We start from the raw sequence: 18,215 nt of genomic DNA, 5'->3' as shown, positions 1-18,215 counted from the left end.
GATAAAGAAAAGGGTGCATGGCCCAAGTTGCAACTTAACAAATCACAGGACCCACACAAAGTATTATGTAATCAAACAAATAACATTTGACCTTAGAAGGCTAACTAACACGTTTCATCTGGCATGGAGCATGTAGTTGTTGAAGAAACTGTCCGTTTACACTTTATTTTAGGCCTACAGTATTATTGGTAGAAAGCATATGGTAAAATGATAATAACCTGACAATTAGGCCTATCTAATAATAACTACATTTCAGTCAGTTGGAATTCACTAAAACAAGAATGGTTAACCTATCATTATCTCAGATATTGATCAATTACTACCAAAGGACTAACCTGCGATGGTACCACACTCAATGAAAGGACTGAGGTGGAAATGAACTGATCATTTCAATTAATTGTTACACAATTACAAACGTATTAATTGGAGTATGTTGCCTACTAAAGCTAAAGTGTGACGTTGTGAAATAATTAATATGTAGGTCAGTATTAACATACTGTATTCAGCAGATCGTGTGGCAGGTTGTCCGGCAGGGTGCTTACAGAGTGAGCAAGAAAAAGCGGGCTGCTGGTGGCAGAGAGCAAAGGAAGGAAACGTGAGGAATGGCTGAAAGCTGACTGTGTTTTTCTACAGGAAACAAATCAGGAGAGGGAAACGATAGCAAAAATAAGTCACCAAGTGTTTCCCATTTCGGTTGCAGAATTGTATTGAGGCTTCTTATTTTGTCCACGCACGGATCCGCCTGGTTTTCTGATTTAATGGGACAACGAAAACGGAAAAAGCAAAAGGTGCCAATTTTCTCGTCTGTGTGGACGGGTGCTACTTATTTTTATGGGACCAACACTCCACACGGGATGAATAGGAATAGGAGGACACTTAGTGCAAGGTAAACCGCATTGTTTGAGTAAAGAAAATGTCCCAGATTTGACAGGGGTAGTTAAGGATATATGTTTGGTGGGACTGATGCATTAACATGTTATATCCTTGAAGTGGTCGACTACCTATCAACAAGAATACGTATTCAAGCTTCTTGGACAAGCCATCACAACAGAGCAGTCACATGAAAAGTAGCCTACATGTCCTTATAAGAGAAAAACGTAAAGCCATTTTTGCTCAGTCTGAACAGAAGAAGAACATGCGCGTGTTTGTCATCTGGATATTTTTGCGGTTGTTTTCACTACGGGATGGTGCGGCTGGTCAAGGACAATCCACTCCGGCTATTTGTTCGTCCTCATGCAGCTGCGACGAGGACGGAGGCGCGGATTGCTCTGGGAAAGGTCTGACCACTGTCCCGACTGGTCTAAGCGCCTTCACCTACTATCTGTAAGTATCAACACATATTGAAACTGTGTAATAAAACACGATTAAACCTAGAATCAATCTCTCTCCCTGGTTAGGACGTGTTTGTAACGGTAAGGTCGGCCACTACTTACTCGAGAGGGGCACCTCTCCACGTCAGTACTGGAGCAAACTTTTGCACAATGGCTGTCAATGAAGCCAAGTAATCGAGTGCGTTTTTACAACTTTGGGCTGTGGATCAGTTATTCAACTGATAACAAACACATTATTGTGGTGAGAGCAAACACAAAGAATGAAAAACAGCCAGAGGAAAAGTAGGCCTTAAAATTAAAGGTTGGTACAGTATATACAGTATTGGCTAGGCTATTTTTTTATGCAATGGTTGCCAAAATGTTTCATGCTGGTCCAAACTCATTCACTTGCTGACCTTTCCTTGATATGACCCCTCTTATACCCTAGTATTTTACTATACTGAAAAGCATACAAGCTATAGCATATTCCTTGGCCTGGGACCTGGACTTTCACTTTCTTAGACTACAGCCACTTATATTTAGGGACATGTGGAATAGTAGCCCATCATCTGTGTAAAGCAAGAAGGTGGATCTGTCTCCATTTGCTGATTCTTTGGCCTGTCTTGTCTCTGTGGTCTCGACTGACTCCTTGTTGAGATATGAAGGAATAGAACTACGAAGACATCTTGTGTCTGCTGCTATGAGAAGGCTGAGGTTTGATCCAGAACAGGCATTGACAGAGGGAACCTCATGATGCTTCGGTGTATACCTTTAATTTGATTTGAATAATATTGGAGATCAGACATAAACAGATCCCAGAAATACCCGGGCAGAAAGGTGATTGTACCTGCCTGAGACTGTTTAACCTGAATGCTGCTCCACTCACCAACTCACATCATGGCAGAGAAAGTCCCAGGTTACATTAGGTGTAAGCCTATCCCTAAAAGAAAACACTGTGGACACACTTACCCATCATCTCAGAGACAGTTGTTGTGGTTGGTATTCTGATATTTGCATTACATATCCTTTACATATGCATTACATATCCTTTACATATGCATTACATGTCCTTTACAAAGTAATGCAAATTCAAATTCATCTTACAGGGATACACCAGAATTCACCCCAGAATTTGTCAGTTCAGTAACACTTTACTGTAATAATGAAGTCGTATTTACTTTCCTTCCAAAGTTTCCTAAGGTGCAAACATGTGGCTCAAGCAACTTATCAACATGGGGAAAATGAGCAATGTTAAATTATTTGTAGACTATATTTTTAACAAATAAAATATGTTCTGAATCTTGGTCAGGAACCGCCGAAAGGAAAAAGCTGTTGTGATCAACACAAAATAACAACTAAATCAAAAGCTCTATGACATGGCTCTTTTAGTTAGCCTATAGTTTATTTTTAAGGAATGATCATTGTTTCTTTTCTGTATTCCCTGTGATTCCGCCTTCATGTCTGTCTTTGTCTCTGTACCAGAAAAAGCGAGTTGCTCTGCACTACCTTACTAGAGAGAAAGAGCATTACTAACTGAGGAGAAACTGAGACTGGGTCTGCATAGTTAATACATTTCTGGTTAACTAGCCTTAAAGGTTTCACAATGTCTTAGTTAATGATAAACAGAGCAGCCGCCCAAGGGCGTCAAAGGGTCTATGTGTTATTTATTGAAGGTGGACCAAGGAAATGTGCTTCCTAATGTGGAAAAGAAGGAAGGATCTGACCTTGAGAAGACTACCCTCTGGGCACACACTGGTTGAATCAAAGTTGTTTCCATGTCGTTTCAATGAAATTACGTTGAACCAACGTGAAATAGATGTTGAATTGACGTCTGGACCCGGTGGGTATTGATACAGAACAGTTTCATATCCAAGACTGAATGAGAAATGTAAATATATACAATATCACCATCACCTTTATTTACTAAACATAAAAGCTGAGGGGTTGGATTTTACCTTTATTTCCATCTAGGTACCTGAACGTTACACCACATGGACTGTAAGTACATTTTATTGACTTCCTGAGTGCATTAATGTCCAGCAGAGTTGTAGAAATACACATGCTTTAGAGTTGACCCAATAAACTGCCAATGTAGGGATGCTTTGTGTCAGGTAAAATGAAGAGAAACCGTGGTATTTACCAATGTGTCAACTAAGACACAGTGTAGTGTATGCTGTTATCAAACATCACGATCTTTTCAGACTTGCGTGTAAGTTACCAACATATCCCCAAATATTGTATTACAATTGCCAAGTCTACATATTACGATTGGAAGTGTGGGCGTGAAGGCTTCTTGTGCACCTACACTGAGCAAGAGTTAACCAAATGCTTTGTGACAGCTTTTTAGCTCATAACTATGTGATATATTCAGTTCAAGCCCTCAGAGTATTTGACGGGTTGCCTTAGAGCAATTCCACGCTAACAGAGTGATTTTTCACTTTAAAATGTATGTCAAACAAAAAACAATGATTGCAAACAAATGATACAACTCTATGCACAGGGACTACTTAGCAATTTCCACTGACAATTCTTCAAGTAAATGTTCACTGGACGTTGTCAAAAGTGGTCAATCATTGGTTTTTGTTTGAAATACATTTTAAAGTAAACATGTTTGTATGTTACTGTGGAATTGACCCTTAGTGCAGCTGTCTCTTTCTTTTTCTCTCTCTTTGTATTTCTCTCTCTCTCCCTCTCTCCATTCAATGTCTTTTCTCCGTCTCTTAAACTCCCCTTCTTTCCATTCCTTCTGTGTTTTGGTGAGTAGAGAGGGCAGGGGTCATGATGGATTAGTGCGACACATCACAGCTGTAGAAAGACTCTTTTTTTCAGAGTTAATGCACAGGGAGGCTGTGCTGAGCTGGTAATGCTCCTTACCGGAAGTGAGCTAATGTTTGTTTAAAGAACTAAACAAAATATTCACCTCCATAATGTTAATTTAATCCCATTTAGCACTCATCAAAAGTGGAATTACATCCTTAGTACTCTACTAGAAATATATTTTGGTAACACTTTACATTAGTGTGTCGGCAAACAAACAACTTCATCTATTAATTGGGGTACACATCATCTGCTGTGACGTTTAGTGGCAATTATAAGCTTTTCTGCTCAAACAGCAGAGACAGACAGGGATCAACAAGACAGGCAAATAGTGAAGAGCTTGATAAATTGAGATATGGAAAATTACTGAAGGGAGAGATTAATGGACAGAAAGAGACAGAGAAATAGATAGACACACACACACACACACACACACACACAAATAATGACAGAAGCAGACAGGTCCAGCAGTCTTACAAGAGGCACATTGCAGGCCCTGCTGTCCCCAGAGGTGGGAGAATGGTTTCCCAGAAGGTTGGCTTTGTTTGTGATTTTCCTCCTGCTGTGACTCCATCCAGTACAATCTGCCACCCCATGAATGTACTGAAACTGTTGGACATAGAAGCAGAGAGGAGAATGGAGGGCAGCAGTTCTGTTATGAAGATGACTAAAATAAATAGGGCCACAGACATTAACTCCATCTTTTGACAGTCAGGTTTTTTGTTGAATTTCTGGCCTTGGAATTCTGGAATGTCCTCTTAAATTGGAATAGTTTCAGACAGAGGTATGACTAGACCTGCTCTTGTCCTGCATTTGTAGTTATTTAGAGAGCGTTACTTCAAGTTTTTATTTCATGTGTTGTCATTCTTTAAAGTTAGTAACCCATTTACTTAGTCACAAAATAATATACAGTACTGTACATTGCCACTTTCGTTGGCAATATCCTACAATATTTAACATTTATGCATCTGTTGATTTGCATAATCTTACGGAATTTGACACAGATGGGAATTGGCCTGCCCTTTGTTTTATCAGTCCATAAATCAGAGTGTTGGGTTGGCACCAGCCAGCAGCCCAGGGGAAGGTTGGAGAGGTGGGCTGGGGGGTGGAGCTGCCTGCAGCATGTTGGTGTGTACATTACGGTTTTTATTGGCAGCTGAAATTGAGACTCTCCTGCCTGAGGAAAACAGGTGGGGAGAAAGAGAAATAAGTTCTGGAACCCCCCTCACCCTGTACACCAATTTCCCCTCTGACAGTGCATGCCTGCTGCATCTCTGCAGATACGAGTGACAAAAGAACATCTCAGTCTCTTGAGAGCTTGGTGACTGTGTGTGCACTCTCGCTCTCATGTGTGCATGCAGGGGGCATGAGGGTTTGGGGTAGGAGGGGGTCACTTCTCACATCTCATCTCAATTGAAGTCCTTTCATAGTGTGAACAAGCACAAGTTTAGGGGAGGGAGGGGATAGGGGGACTAATGCCCTTTCACTCACTGGTCCAGCCAGCTCACTCGCCATTGGTGCCCTCTATCCATCTTAAGCTGAATGATACTTTTGTTCATGGTCAGCAGAGGTGAAAGGAGCTAGTCACTGGTTCCCGCTCCCAAACAGGATGACTGCTAGATGGTAGAATGTTTACCTCTCTCTCTCTCTGCCCTCTCTCTCTCCCTTCCCCCTCTTGTTCTATCTATCTCTTTCTCTCTCTCCCTCACACAACTCACACTCTCTTTTACTTCTGATCACTTATCTTCCTAATTTTCATCCTATTTTTTCCATAGTCCTCTCCAACTCTCTCATCATCACATTCTCTGTCAATCTCATTCTCTTGGTTCAATTCAATGTTGTAAATTGGTATAAAACACATACATTTGAATAGCAAAATAACAATACATTTACAATGACAACAACTCCCATACCAATATCAATCACTTCTCTCCTCTCTGTCTCTCACCGCTTTAGGACTGACATGTTTGCCTTGCAGGCTGGTAGTTTGCACTCTAGCTACAGCGAATCAGTCTCCCCTAGGACCCATGTGGTAAATGCTTGACCTTCTCTGCACTCCCATGGTGGAACACTCTGCCCGTCTGTGTATACAAAGTGCCCTTGTTCCTTTCCAGTATGGCAGTCAGGGAACCTCAGCCATCTTCCTCAATTCTCACCACCTTTACCTCCTCTCTAATCAATAAGAAACAGCCAGCTGAGAAAATAGTTACCCGTTACCTGCATTTTTCCCCACAACTCTGCTGTCATGGGACCAGGGGGCTAAAAAGCAAAAGCATTACTGAGTTTGCTTTACTTCTGAGGTAGTCAATGTTAGCAGCAAGCAGGTGGTTGGGTTGGTGCCCGGTTTGGCTTCTCTACCTCAACAAATGATCTACCGGCAGATATCGATTTTCATTTAGATTACATTAGCCGGCTAAATAAACACTGCCAAAAGGTATTGAAGAAGTGAAGTTGTCCTCCTTTTGAAGATCACCTTGGGATTCATGGTGCATCTGAACTAAGGCTATGCCTCCTTGAAGCAAGGCCCTTGCAAAGACAACATCAGATACTTTTTACACTTGCCACCTTCTGCGCCCAGAGATCTTCAAAGGAAGGACATAGTAACCTTTTTCCCCCAAATCTCTATCTTACTTATCTGCCGTTGTCCTGTCTGTCAATCCTTGCTGTTCTTGGCACGGTAGCTTCCCCTCCCTCTCATGGCTCCATGCCAGCCAGTGTCTGATCCGCCCACACACATACCACATATACACGCCTTGGTTTTGGAGTCGCTTTAAGTTTAATCTCTTTTTGGTCTGCCTTTGCACTGCTTGGCAATCTTTCCATGTATATTTCTCTGTCTGTAATGTGGAGCTCTGTGGTTGTTTTGTGTGGCTTTGCTGAGGTCCTTGTCTGGTCTGTGGACAAACACCAGTGGCCTGTGTAATTGTGAGGGGGAAGCTAATGCTGAGCTCAGGTTAAAATCATTCTGACCAAGATCCGTTTCGGATCCAAACGTTGTCAATAAATCAGTGAATTGGGAGCATAAACCGTGTGCAGGCCTTCTGTATTAGCCCAGCACCAAAGTCTTTAAGGATGTGCTTATGACCACAAACCTTTCTAAAACCATGCACCAACCATCAGAGACCACACAATAAGCCACTAAATAACAAGTATAATTTCTCACTTGCCAGAGACTTGAACAGGGTGGACCTCTTTTTGACCCTCTTACCATGGAGAGGTTGTGGTTGGCTTTGAGATAATGCTGAGATAATATATTTATTCTCATCTTGCATCATAGCAGAGATGATGAATTATTGCTTATTTTTTTAATTGTGTAAAAGGTGTAGATTTTGTCTTTGACCCCAAAAGTGATTTAGGAAAAGTATCTTGTGTCTTTTAGCTGACATTTATTTCTGAGTAAAGATGATCTGTATGTCTCTATTTACTTGGATTGGCAGTGAAATCCCAGGGAGTTTTAAAGGTGCTCTGTTGAGACTTGACAACAGCCTCTGCTGCCTGCTCCCCATACTTTCCTCTGTTGGATGTGATTAGTGTTTTGAAGGATGTCTTTGTCACCGATCTCTTTTTTTTATGTAGGGAAATCTCGCTTGAAAAGTGAAACCTTTGGCAACTCTTGCTGGAAATGTGATTCATTCGGTTTCCCACCAAGGCTGCTATGAGCCCAAAGTGACACCTTTGTATTATTTGATGTCATGGTGACATTTCATACCCTCAAAACAGTGGGCATGTAACTGTTTTGCTTCAGAAAGTGTGCTGTTTTTTCTATATGTATCACAGCTGTATTTCTATGTAGGATAGGCAGGTCCCCTGATGACTAAAGCAGCTGGGAGGGACAGCATTCACAGACCACCCTTTCATCCTGTCCCTGTGGCTGCCTGCACTCTTGACCATGGCAGTCTACAGCCTGTGAAAGATGGTTACAGGGTGCAGGTGTAGGGGTGCTGTCAGCAAGACAGAATGTATCCAAAGGAGGGACCACCGGGAAAGCCTTCCAAATAGTGGCCACACAACGCCCCAAGGAGAGTCTGTGGGGGGGATCAAGGTGGAAGCTCCATTGTACAGAGCCTAGAAGGAAATTGGATAAGCTAGGTAACCTGGAGATGGGAAAGATAGATGGCAGGGATGATGAGGGCTTCTGTTGGGGGCCTTTGTAGTTAGAAACATGGGGGGTGGGAGTGTGGCGGCCGATATTATCCTTTAAGGATCCACAGTCCTACATGCACACACATGCAAGACTTTGGTACGGCTGGTAGTGAAATTCAAGATGGACCCTTTTTAGGGGGGTTCGCTTCATTATCAAAAGCAGGATGTTTTTTCAGTCCTGTTGTGCTTCAACTCTAACATCTGGTGTCTATGGGCTCCTCTTTTAAACCAATGAAAGGATTTTGAATCAAGATGCGAGTGGTCCAAAGTTAAAAGGTACTCTCTGTTGAGTTGTTGAACACAAGGGAATGGCTATGGTGTCATACCATTTTTATAGTGTCATACCATACCAGTCTTTTTATGCTATAGCCTGTGTAATTTTTATTGGAAGTTGGATGTGCATTAATCTGTAGGCTGCTTTAGGATCCTTCTAAAATCAGTTTACAATCTTTACTAAACCTGCCTATATAACAATCTCTCAATTCCTAGAACTTCAGTTGGATTCGATGACAATTTTGCCCATGGTTACTCTCTATGTATTACATACAGTATAAGTCAAAAGTTTACATACACCTTAGCCAAATACATTTAAACTCAGTTTTTCACAATAATTTACATTTAATCCAAGTAACAATTCCCTGTCTTAGGTCAGTTAGGATCACCACTTTATTTTAAGAATGTGAAATGTCAGAATAATAGTAGAGAGAATGATTTATTTCAGCTTTTATTTCTTTCATCACATTCCCAGTGGGTTAGAAGTTTACAACACTCAATTAGTATTTGGTAGAATTGCCTTTAAATTGTTTAACTTGGGTCAAACATTTCGGGTAGCCTTCCACAGCTTCCCACAATAAGTTGGGTGAATTTTGGCCCATTCCTCCTGACAGAGCTGGTGTAACTGAGTCAGGTTTGTAGGCCTCCTTGCTCGCACACGCTTTTTCAATTCTGCCCACACATTTTCTATAGGATTGAGGTCAGGGCTTTGTGATGGCCACTCCAATACCTTGACTTTGTTGTCCTTAAGCCATTTTGCCACAACTTTGGAAGTATGCTTGGGGTCATTGTCCATTTAGAAGACCCATTTGTGACCAAGCTTTAACTTCCTGACTGATGTCTTGAGATGTTGCTTCAATATATCCACATAATTTTCCTGCCTCATGATGCCATCTATTTTGTGAAGTGCACCAGTCCCTCCTGCAGCAAAGCACCCCCACAACATGATTCTGCCACCCCTGTGCTTGACGGTTGGGATGGTGCTCTTCGGTTTGCAAGCGTCCCCCTTTTTCCTCCAAACATAACGATGGTCATTATGGCCAAACAGTTCTATTTTTGTTTCATCAGACCAGAGGACATTTCTCCAAAAAGTACAATCTTTGTCCCCATGTGCAGTTGCAAACCGTAATCTAGCTTTTTTATGGTGGTTTTGGAGCAGTGGCTTCTTCCTTGCTGAGTGGCCTTTCAGGTTATGTCGATATAAGACTCGTTTTACTGTGGATATAGATACTTTTGTACCTGTTTCCTCCAGCATCTTCACAAGGTCCTTTGCTGTTGTTCTGGGATTGATTTGCACTTTTCGCACCAAAGTGCATTCATCTCTAGGAGACAGAACATGTCTCCTTCCTGAGCGGTATGACGGCTGCGTGGTCCCATGGTGTTTATACTTGCATACTATTGTACAGATGAACGTGGTACATTCAGGCATTTGAAAATTGCTCCCAAGGATGAACCAGACTTGTGGAGGTCTACCATTTTTTCTGACGTCTTGGCTGATTTCTTTTGATTTTCCCATGATGTCAAGCAAAGAGGCACTGAGTTTGAAGGTAGGGCTTGAAATACATCCACAGGTACACCTCCAATTGACTCAAATGATGTCAATTAGCCTACCCGAAGCTTCTAAAGCCATGACATAATTTTCTGGAATTTTCCAAGTTGTTTAAAGGCACAGTAAACTTAGTTTGTGTAAACTTCTGACCCACTGGAATTGTGATACAGTGAAATAATCTGTCTGTAAACAATTGTTTGAAACATTTCTTGTGTCATGCACAAAGTAGATGTCCTAACCAACTTGCCAAACTATAGTTTTCTAACAAGAAATTTGTGGAGTGGTTGAAAAACGAGTTTTAATGACTCCAACCTAAGTGTATGTAAACTTCCAACTTCAACTGTATGTAAGTCACATACTGAATTAGTCAGGTGGGGAAGAAACGTGAGTGCTGTCTGCATAGCTGTCGTGCTGCTACATGCCTGTCTTTCTCTGCAGTGAGTTGGAAAAGTGAACGTCCCCTAGGCAATACGAGGAGCGTTTCTTCAAGGGTTTACAGTATTGCTGGGGACCTGTTTTGGCCCAAATGAATCATTATGCTGCTGGGGAAGATGACAGTACTTGAAAACCAACGTAACCGTATTGAAAGCATGCTTCTGAGCAGTTACTTACTAGTTATGCCTCCAAAAAGATACATTTATTACACACTACCATGGCATCAAACATTATGTACTATTTCTGCAATTCTATGTTGTTGCATCTTTAGGAGTATAAATCCAGCTTGATTGTTTGAGATTTTAATTGGAATCATGGCTGTGTTCTTTTTCTAACCTGAGAGAAATACTGATCCACTCATGACACTTGTTGTTTGGTTCCACAGTGACATCAGCATGAACAACATCACAGAGCTCCCGGCGTTTGTCTTCAAGAACTTCCCCTATCTAGAAGAACTGTGAGTATGAATCTTTTCTAGTACATTACCCACTACAGTTTATGTCACATGCATATGATAATCAGTGGTTTTCAACCACAACAGACCTGTTGTATTATGTGTTTGATCATCAAGTTGCTCAACAAGATATAAAGAACCCTGTAGTTTCTCTTACACCAAAGAGTCATGCCATTGTAGTCGGCTAAGTTGCAGTGTTTTTAGAAAGGGCAAGTTATACCATGGTAGCTATCAAAAAGTACCATGACTATAGGCTACGTATGATTCCAGAGAACATGTATGTGAGATGCATCACATTCTTTCTTTCATTGTGTTTTCGTGGAGAATTTCATTGTGTTTTCGTGGAGAATTTGCATGTCTCAGTTCTGGGACCCATTCAATGAGCATATCTAATCTTAGAGTGTGTGTGTCTTTTTTTACTCTTGAAATACCCCTCTGTCTGGTTCAGAGCTGGAAGTAAAGATAAGATCTGTCTACCTGATATCAGGTAACATGTAACCCTGAGAATGCAAAATTACCAGCTAACATTATTCTGCACCCAGTGCTGCTTCTGTGCCCATGTTATTTTAGCCTGTGTGTGTCTATCATCTCGAACCAGTCTTCACTCCCTTCTTTTCCGAACACTAGGCCTACTTCATCTGCTTTGTCAAAGGGCAATTTACTTTTCATCGCATTGTAAGTGGAGGAATGCCAGGCAGGAAGGAAGAAGGCAAAACAATGGTTTCCATGACAACCTGGCTAAAAACGCACCCTTGCTGCACTCTACCACTCAACATTACCTTTCAGGCAGGGACAGGGGTCTCTGCCCAGTGTCATATATACTTAGTGAAACCTGTTCTCTAGGTTCCATCCTGCTCTGGAGCTGAGCAGTAGGCTTGGGAGATACCGTATACCGGGGTATTTTTCAAAATACTTACAGTGTCATTTTCAATACATACAGTGTGTGCTACGCCACTGCTTTTAACTATAAGTTAAGTATAACTATAAGAAATCTAAGATGTGTCAAAATCAATTATATCCGGCTGAGGGCTCTAGCTACGCGTTTGTTTTGCTAACTTGCTAGCTAAGTGGCTAGATGTCAAGATCAAGCTTCTTGGTTACAGCAGAGACATTCAATTCCCTCCTGGATCAGGATCCTTGTTGCTTAAATTGTTCTGTGCCCCAAAAAAACTAATTTTGTTTTGTTTGAATTAGCTCCCAATGTGTGCACTGCCGGTAATACCGTATACCCCGGTATGGTACAGAAACGGTATCTCGGTATGAAAATCGGGATACCGCCCAACCCTACTGAGCAGCACTGTAGGGCCTAGCAGTTATATTCGTGCTTCGGAATGCTGTTTTGTTGACAGCTGTCTATAGTTTTTAATTTGTGTTTGTTTAGCCTTATCCTTGAAACAAATCATAATGTTTCATTGAGTGAACAGAGCGGATGGCTCTGTAGCCCGGGGTGGTGTTGTGTCACTTAACCACAGCTCCAGCCCTGAGGGCTGACTGAGAGAGAGGGGGACATGCCCAGAGAGGTACATTCCCTCTCTGATAGTCACGCAACCCTCCTTCATACACACCTCCCACCCTGAACAAAGCACAACACAGCCTAGCTACCATCCTGACAGATAAAGAGATGTAGGGGAGTCTTCCCCCTCAATTTGTGTTTGAGTGCTTGTTTATTTGTCTGTGTGTCTCTGCACACATTTGTCTCCCTGAGTGTGTGTTCCAAATCTCTTCACCTTCTGATGTTAAAGTGTATGTTGTCTACCAGTGAGTTTCTTAGTGAAATAGAATGGTTGTGGGAGTGGTGCTACAGAAGGGAAGGATTTAGTCTTTCCTCAACAAGGCTTAGCACATTCTTCTGCCTTCATCAAAGCCTAGGGAGATGTGTTCTGAATTTGTTGAGAGAAACGGAATCAGTGGGGAGGTTCTTCACCCTGAAATGTGAAGGATGTCCTAGCAATTTGTTAGCAGGCCTGCGTGTGGTGGCTGGGCCATAGACATGTGGGCGTTGACCAGTTCCAAGGCTGTGGACGTAAAGTTTACAGTACCTTATAAATCTGGCAGACACACTAACCAATTTGCACATAAATCCTACTCTGCTTTCAAACCTGAAGCTGTGTTACTTGAGTCCTAGATTAATAATAAATAATTGTCAGTAGTTGGGATTGTAGTTGCCGCAATAGAGTCAAGGAGTAGGCTTGATTTATGTGCATGAAACTGGCCCATTTGACTACAAGTACTTCAACAGTTCATTTACTGCTGGGAAACAATGAAAATGCTGACAAAGGAAACAATTCAGTCAATGAATAGTTGATAAAGACACATGAGAAGCCAAATTGATTTGGGTGTTTGATGGTGAAGCGTGTCCTGTGGAATCCACCACTGGAAGGCAATCATTTGGTTTGAGCCAGAGCCAAGTCAAGTTGTAGAGCATGTACCATTATATAGCCTTCCAAATCCTAACCATGTTTGTCAACCACAACAAATATGTGATTTTAAACATGGTCTGCCATTGGATCACAGTGGAAGTCTGCCACTAGCGTTTGTGTGTTTAGACTAGAGACCCTGTCATATGATGCTGGCTGGTTGTTATATGATGGACCAACAGTATTTGACATCCCTGGAAGTGTGTCCCCCAGTAGGCCCCAGTAAGGGGGTGTGTTGTGGGGTTGTATTAGGGCATGGTGGGAGTTGTTACTCAGATTCCCCAGGCTCTCAGGCTCACACCCAGCAGCTATTGGCTGCAGTGGAATCTAATGCCACTCGACTCAAGTTGCAGAGGGTGATAAATGTGGTGCTAATCTCCCAGGCCAGATTTGGTGGAACTATGAGTCCCTGACAGCCCGCCCCCACATGATTATTCACACTGCCAGTTCTTCCTGATATCCTGGCTGGAAGGGGAGGTAGACCAGGCCCAGGAGGGGAAACCCAGGCCTAGTCCTAATGTGTCCACTCTCTCCCCAGAGTGTCTGGTGAATTGACAACATGCCGTCGCACTGACACGTCTCTCTGGCACCCCAGGCGTTATGTTATGCTATGTTATGTTATGCTATGCCTGATAACGCAAACTGGAGCCTGTGAGGTGTTTTCATTTGTTTTTTTAGGGTCGATGACTTTCAATCTTGTATGTATTAACATTTCAAAGTGAAGCTGTTAAATTGAGAGCATTAAAAGTTGTACCAACAACATATAGATTACTGTACGAATCCTCGTTTAGCTTTCGATGCAATTATGAATTGATCACCATCTTTTTCTCTCCCTCTTTCTCTCTCTTCGTCTCTCTCTACCTCAGACGACTGGCAGGAAATGACCTCTCATTCATCCACCCTGACGCTCTGTCTGGACTACATCAGCTCAAAGTCCTGTAAGTGTGCCGCTCATTGGTCCTACACACACACTTACAACACGCACACACAGACAAACACTCATATAATACCTGTATGTTCTGTGACTGTACATTGAGCCAAGGGTTCAAAGTCCAGTACTGGTGAGTGCTCGGGCACAACCCACACAAACCAAACACACAGCCATTCACACGCACACACCTGTAAATAAAACTGGTGAATGAAATACAGGTGAATGAAATAACAGAATAAACAGAGGTGTTCACTTCCTTCCCAACGAGCGGTGGCCATGTGACGTGTGTGAAGAGGCAGGAAACCAGAGGGCCTGTTCCCCTGGGCCCTAGCCTGCTTTGACGACAGAGACTACTGATAGTAGAGAGGAAGGGAGATAGTCACCATAACCACATTTGTATCTAGTAGATACTAGGATCCACAGACAGATACTAACGCTCATCATTACATGGTCAAGTACTCACATCCCACATAAAAAAATACTATTTTACTATGGAATACTACAGTACTTACTATATAATTCTGTAGTATACTGTAGAATTCTATACTACACATTGTAGTATCTCTTGATCATGTGTAGTACTAGTAGTATATAATTTTGTAGAATACTACAGAATTATCCACAAAAAACACTAGTAAATACTGATGAAATGTCAGTCCGCCCAAACTTGTTTTTACTATAGTAAATATTACAGTATTTAATTTGCATATACCCTGCCCATTCCCCTCCCCATATCCCAATTTGTGCCACCTGTAAGTGAGAAACATACATGTCAAGGATAGACCGTTTACATTGAGTGGACAAAACATTTCCATGACATAGACTGACCAGGTAAATCCAGGTAAAAGTTAGGATCCTTTATAGATGTCACTTGTTAAATCCACTTCAATCAGTGTAGATGAAGTGGAGGGGAGACAGGTTAAATAATGATTTTTAAGCCTTGAGACAATTGAGACATGGATCGTGTATGTGAGCTATTCAGAGGGTGAATGGGCAAGACAAAAGATTTTAAGTGTATTTTGAACTGGTAATGGTAGTAGGTGCCAGGCACACTGGTTTGGGTGTTTCAAGAACTGCAATGCTGCTGGGTTTTTCACACTCAATAGTTTCCGTGTGTATCAAGAATGGTCCACAACTCGAAGGACATCCAGCCAACTTGACACAACTGTGAGAAGCATTGGAGTCAGCATCTCTGTGTAACGCTTTCGACACCTTGTAGCATCCATGCCTTGACAAATTGTGTCTGTTCTGAGGGCAAAAGGGGGTGCAAGTCAATATTAGGAAGGTGTTCATAATGCATTGTACACTAAGTGTATTTTATTCCCTCTGGTTATAGAAATGAGCAGAAGCTCTGAACCTTCCGTTCAGACCCCAGTCCTTCCTACCTACAGGTTATGGCAAATTTGCTCTTTTAGTATTTGTCTATTACGTTTTGTCAAGAGAAAGCCCCCCCACTTCTATGTCATAGATAATAGAGGTCGACCGATTCATCGGAATGGCCGATTAATTAGGGCCGATTTCAAGTTTTCATAACAATCGGTAATCGGCATTTTTGGACGCCGATTACATTGTACTCCACGAGGAGACTGCGTGGCAGGCTGACTACCTGTTATGCTAGTGCAGCAAGGAGCCAAGGTAAGGTGCTAGCTAGCATTAAACTTATCTTATAAAAAACAATCAATCTTAACATAATCACTAGTTAACTACACATGGTTGATGATATTACTAGTTCATCTAGCTTGTCCTGCGTTGCATATAATCGATGCGGTGGCTGTTAATTTGTCATTGAATCACAGCCTACTTCGCCAAACGGGTGATTTAACAAGCGCATTAGCGAAAAAAGCACTGTCGCTGCACCAATGTGTACCTAACCATAAACATCAATGCCTTTCTTAAAATCAATACACAAGTATATATTTTTAAACCTGCGTATTTAGTTAATATTTCCTGCTAACTTGAATTTCTTTTAACTAGGGAAATTGTGTCACTTTTCTTGCATCCTGTGCAAGCAGAGTCAGGGTATATGCAGCAGTTTGGGCCGCCTGGCTCGTTGCGAACTGTGTGAAGACCAATTCTTCCTAACAAAGACCGTAATTAATATTCCAGAATTTTACATAATTATGACATAATATTGAAGGTTGTGCAATGTAACAGCAATATTTAGACTTATGGATGTCACCCGTTAGATTAAAATACAGAACGGTTCCGTGTATTTCACTGAAAGAATAAATGTTTTGTTTTTGAAATGATCGTTTCCGGATTTGACCATATTAATGACCTAAGGCTCGTATTTCTGTGTGTTATTATATTATAATTAAGTCTATGATTTGATAGAGCAGTCTGACTGAGTGGTGGTAGGCAGCAGCAGGCTCGTAAGCATTCATTCAAACAGCACTTTCGTGCATTTTCCAGTAGCTCTTCTCTGTGCTTCAAGCATTGCGCTGTTTATAAAAAATTAAAAAAAAGAAATTCACCTTTATTTAACCAGGTAGGCAAGTTGAGAACAAGTTCTCATTTACAATTGCTACCTGGTCAAGATAAAGCAAAGCAGTTCGACACATACAGCAACACAGAGTTACACATGGAGTAAAACAAACATACAGTCAATAATACAGTAGAAAAATAAGTCTATATACAATGTGAGCAAATGAGGTGAGATAAGGGAGGTAAAGGCAAAAAAAGGCCATGGTGGCGAAGTAAATACAATATAGCAAGTAAAACATATGACTTCAAGCCTATCAACTCCCGAGATTTGGCTGGCAATACTAATTTACCTATTAGAACATCCAATAGTCAAAGGTATATGAAATACAAATGGTATAGAGAGAAATAGTCCTATAATAACTACAACCTAAAACTTCTCACCTGGGAATATTGAAGACTCATGTTAAAAGGAACCACCAGCTTTCATATGTTCTGAGCAAGGAACTTAAACGTTAGCTTTTTTACATGGCACACATTGCACTTTTACTTTCTTCTCCAACACTATGTTTTTGCATTATTTAAACCAAATTGAACATGTTTCATTATTTATTTGAGTCTAAATTGATTTTATTGATGTATTATATTAAGATAAAATAAGTGTTCATTCAGTATTGTTGTAATTGTCATTATTACAAATATATATATATATATATATATATATAAATCGGCCGATTAATCGGTAGCGGATTTTTTTTGGCCCTCCAATAATCGGTATCGGTATCGGCGTAGAAAAATCATAATCGGTCGACCTCTAATAGATAATAAAACAAAAACACTTTAGTAAATACTACAGTAATGACCGCAAAAACACTACAGTAAATACTACAGTATCCTACAGTCCGCAAAAACACTACAGTAATTACTATAGTATATACTATTATTTTTTTACTACAGTATGTATACTACAGTAAACTGTAAATACTACAGTTCAATGTAGTGTTTTTGCGGACTTCAGTCTGCAAAAACAATACAGTGAGTAAAGTTCGCAAAAACACTACAGTGAATACTATACTATTCCTACCATAGTATACACTATATTCTTTTTTCATATGGGATATGCATGCATACACAAATGTGTGTGCTCAGAGACACACACATCCTCCCCACAGTCAAGTATACTGTAATGCATGCTGTACACTCTACTTCACCCCGAACCCATACACAAGCTTATGAAACAAAGCCTGAGGTGCTAGTTAGAGTCAATGACTTTGACTCTTTACAGAGATAAGAGGCTGAGGCTGCAACACTTTGTAATCCTTTTGTGTTCATTTACATTTTAGTCATTTAGCAGATGCTCTTATCCAGAGCGACTTACAGTAGTTAGTGCATACATTTTCATACTGTGTTCACACTTTAACTTGTTACAGAGCTGATCTTCTCATTCTCGTACGCACCACATGAC

At 41.2% G+C, this 18,215-nt stretch overlaps 1 protein-coding gene across 1 annotated transcript in view; it reads left to right on the top strand.

The window, feature by feature from the left end:
* Window positions 1–518: 518 nt before the first annotated feature.
* The window catches only part of LOC106587483 (leucine-rich repeat-containing G-protein coupled receptor 4), a 30,544-nt gene continuing 12,847 nt past the window's right edge, over window positions 519–18,215 (top strand). Inside the window, exons 1-3 of the mRNA XM_014175906.2 lie at window positions 519–1,323; window positions 10,913–10,984; window positions 14,265–14,336. Coding sequence (XP_014031381.1) covers window positions 1,061–1,323; window positions 10,913–10,984; window positions 14,265–14,336 — 407 coding nt within the window. The 5' untranslated portion in view covers window positions 519–1,060. The remainder of the gene's footprint in view (window positions 1,324–10,912; window positions 10,985–14,264; window positions 14,337–18,215) is intronic.

Source organism: Salmo salar, chromosome ssa26 (genome assembly GCF_905237065.1).
Source record: "Salmo salar chromosome ssa26, Ssal_v3.1, whole genome shotgun sequence".
Lineage (NCBI taxonomy): Eukaryota > Metazoa > Chordata > Actinopteri > Salmoniformes > Salmonidae > Salmo > Salmo salar.
This window is presented reverse-complemented; position numbering and strand designations above follow the sequence as displayed.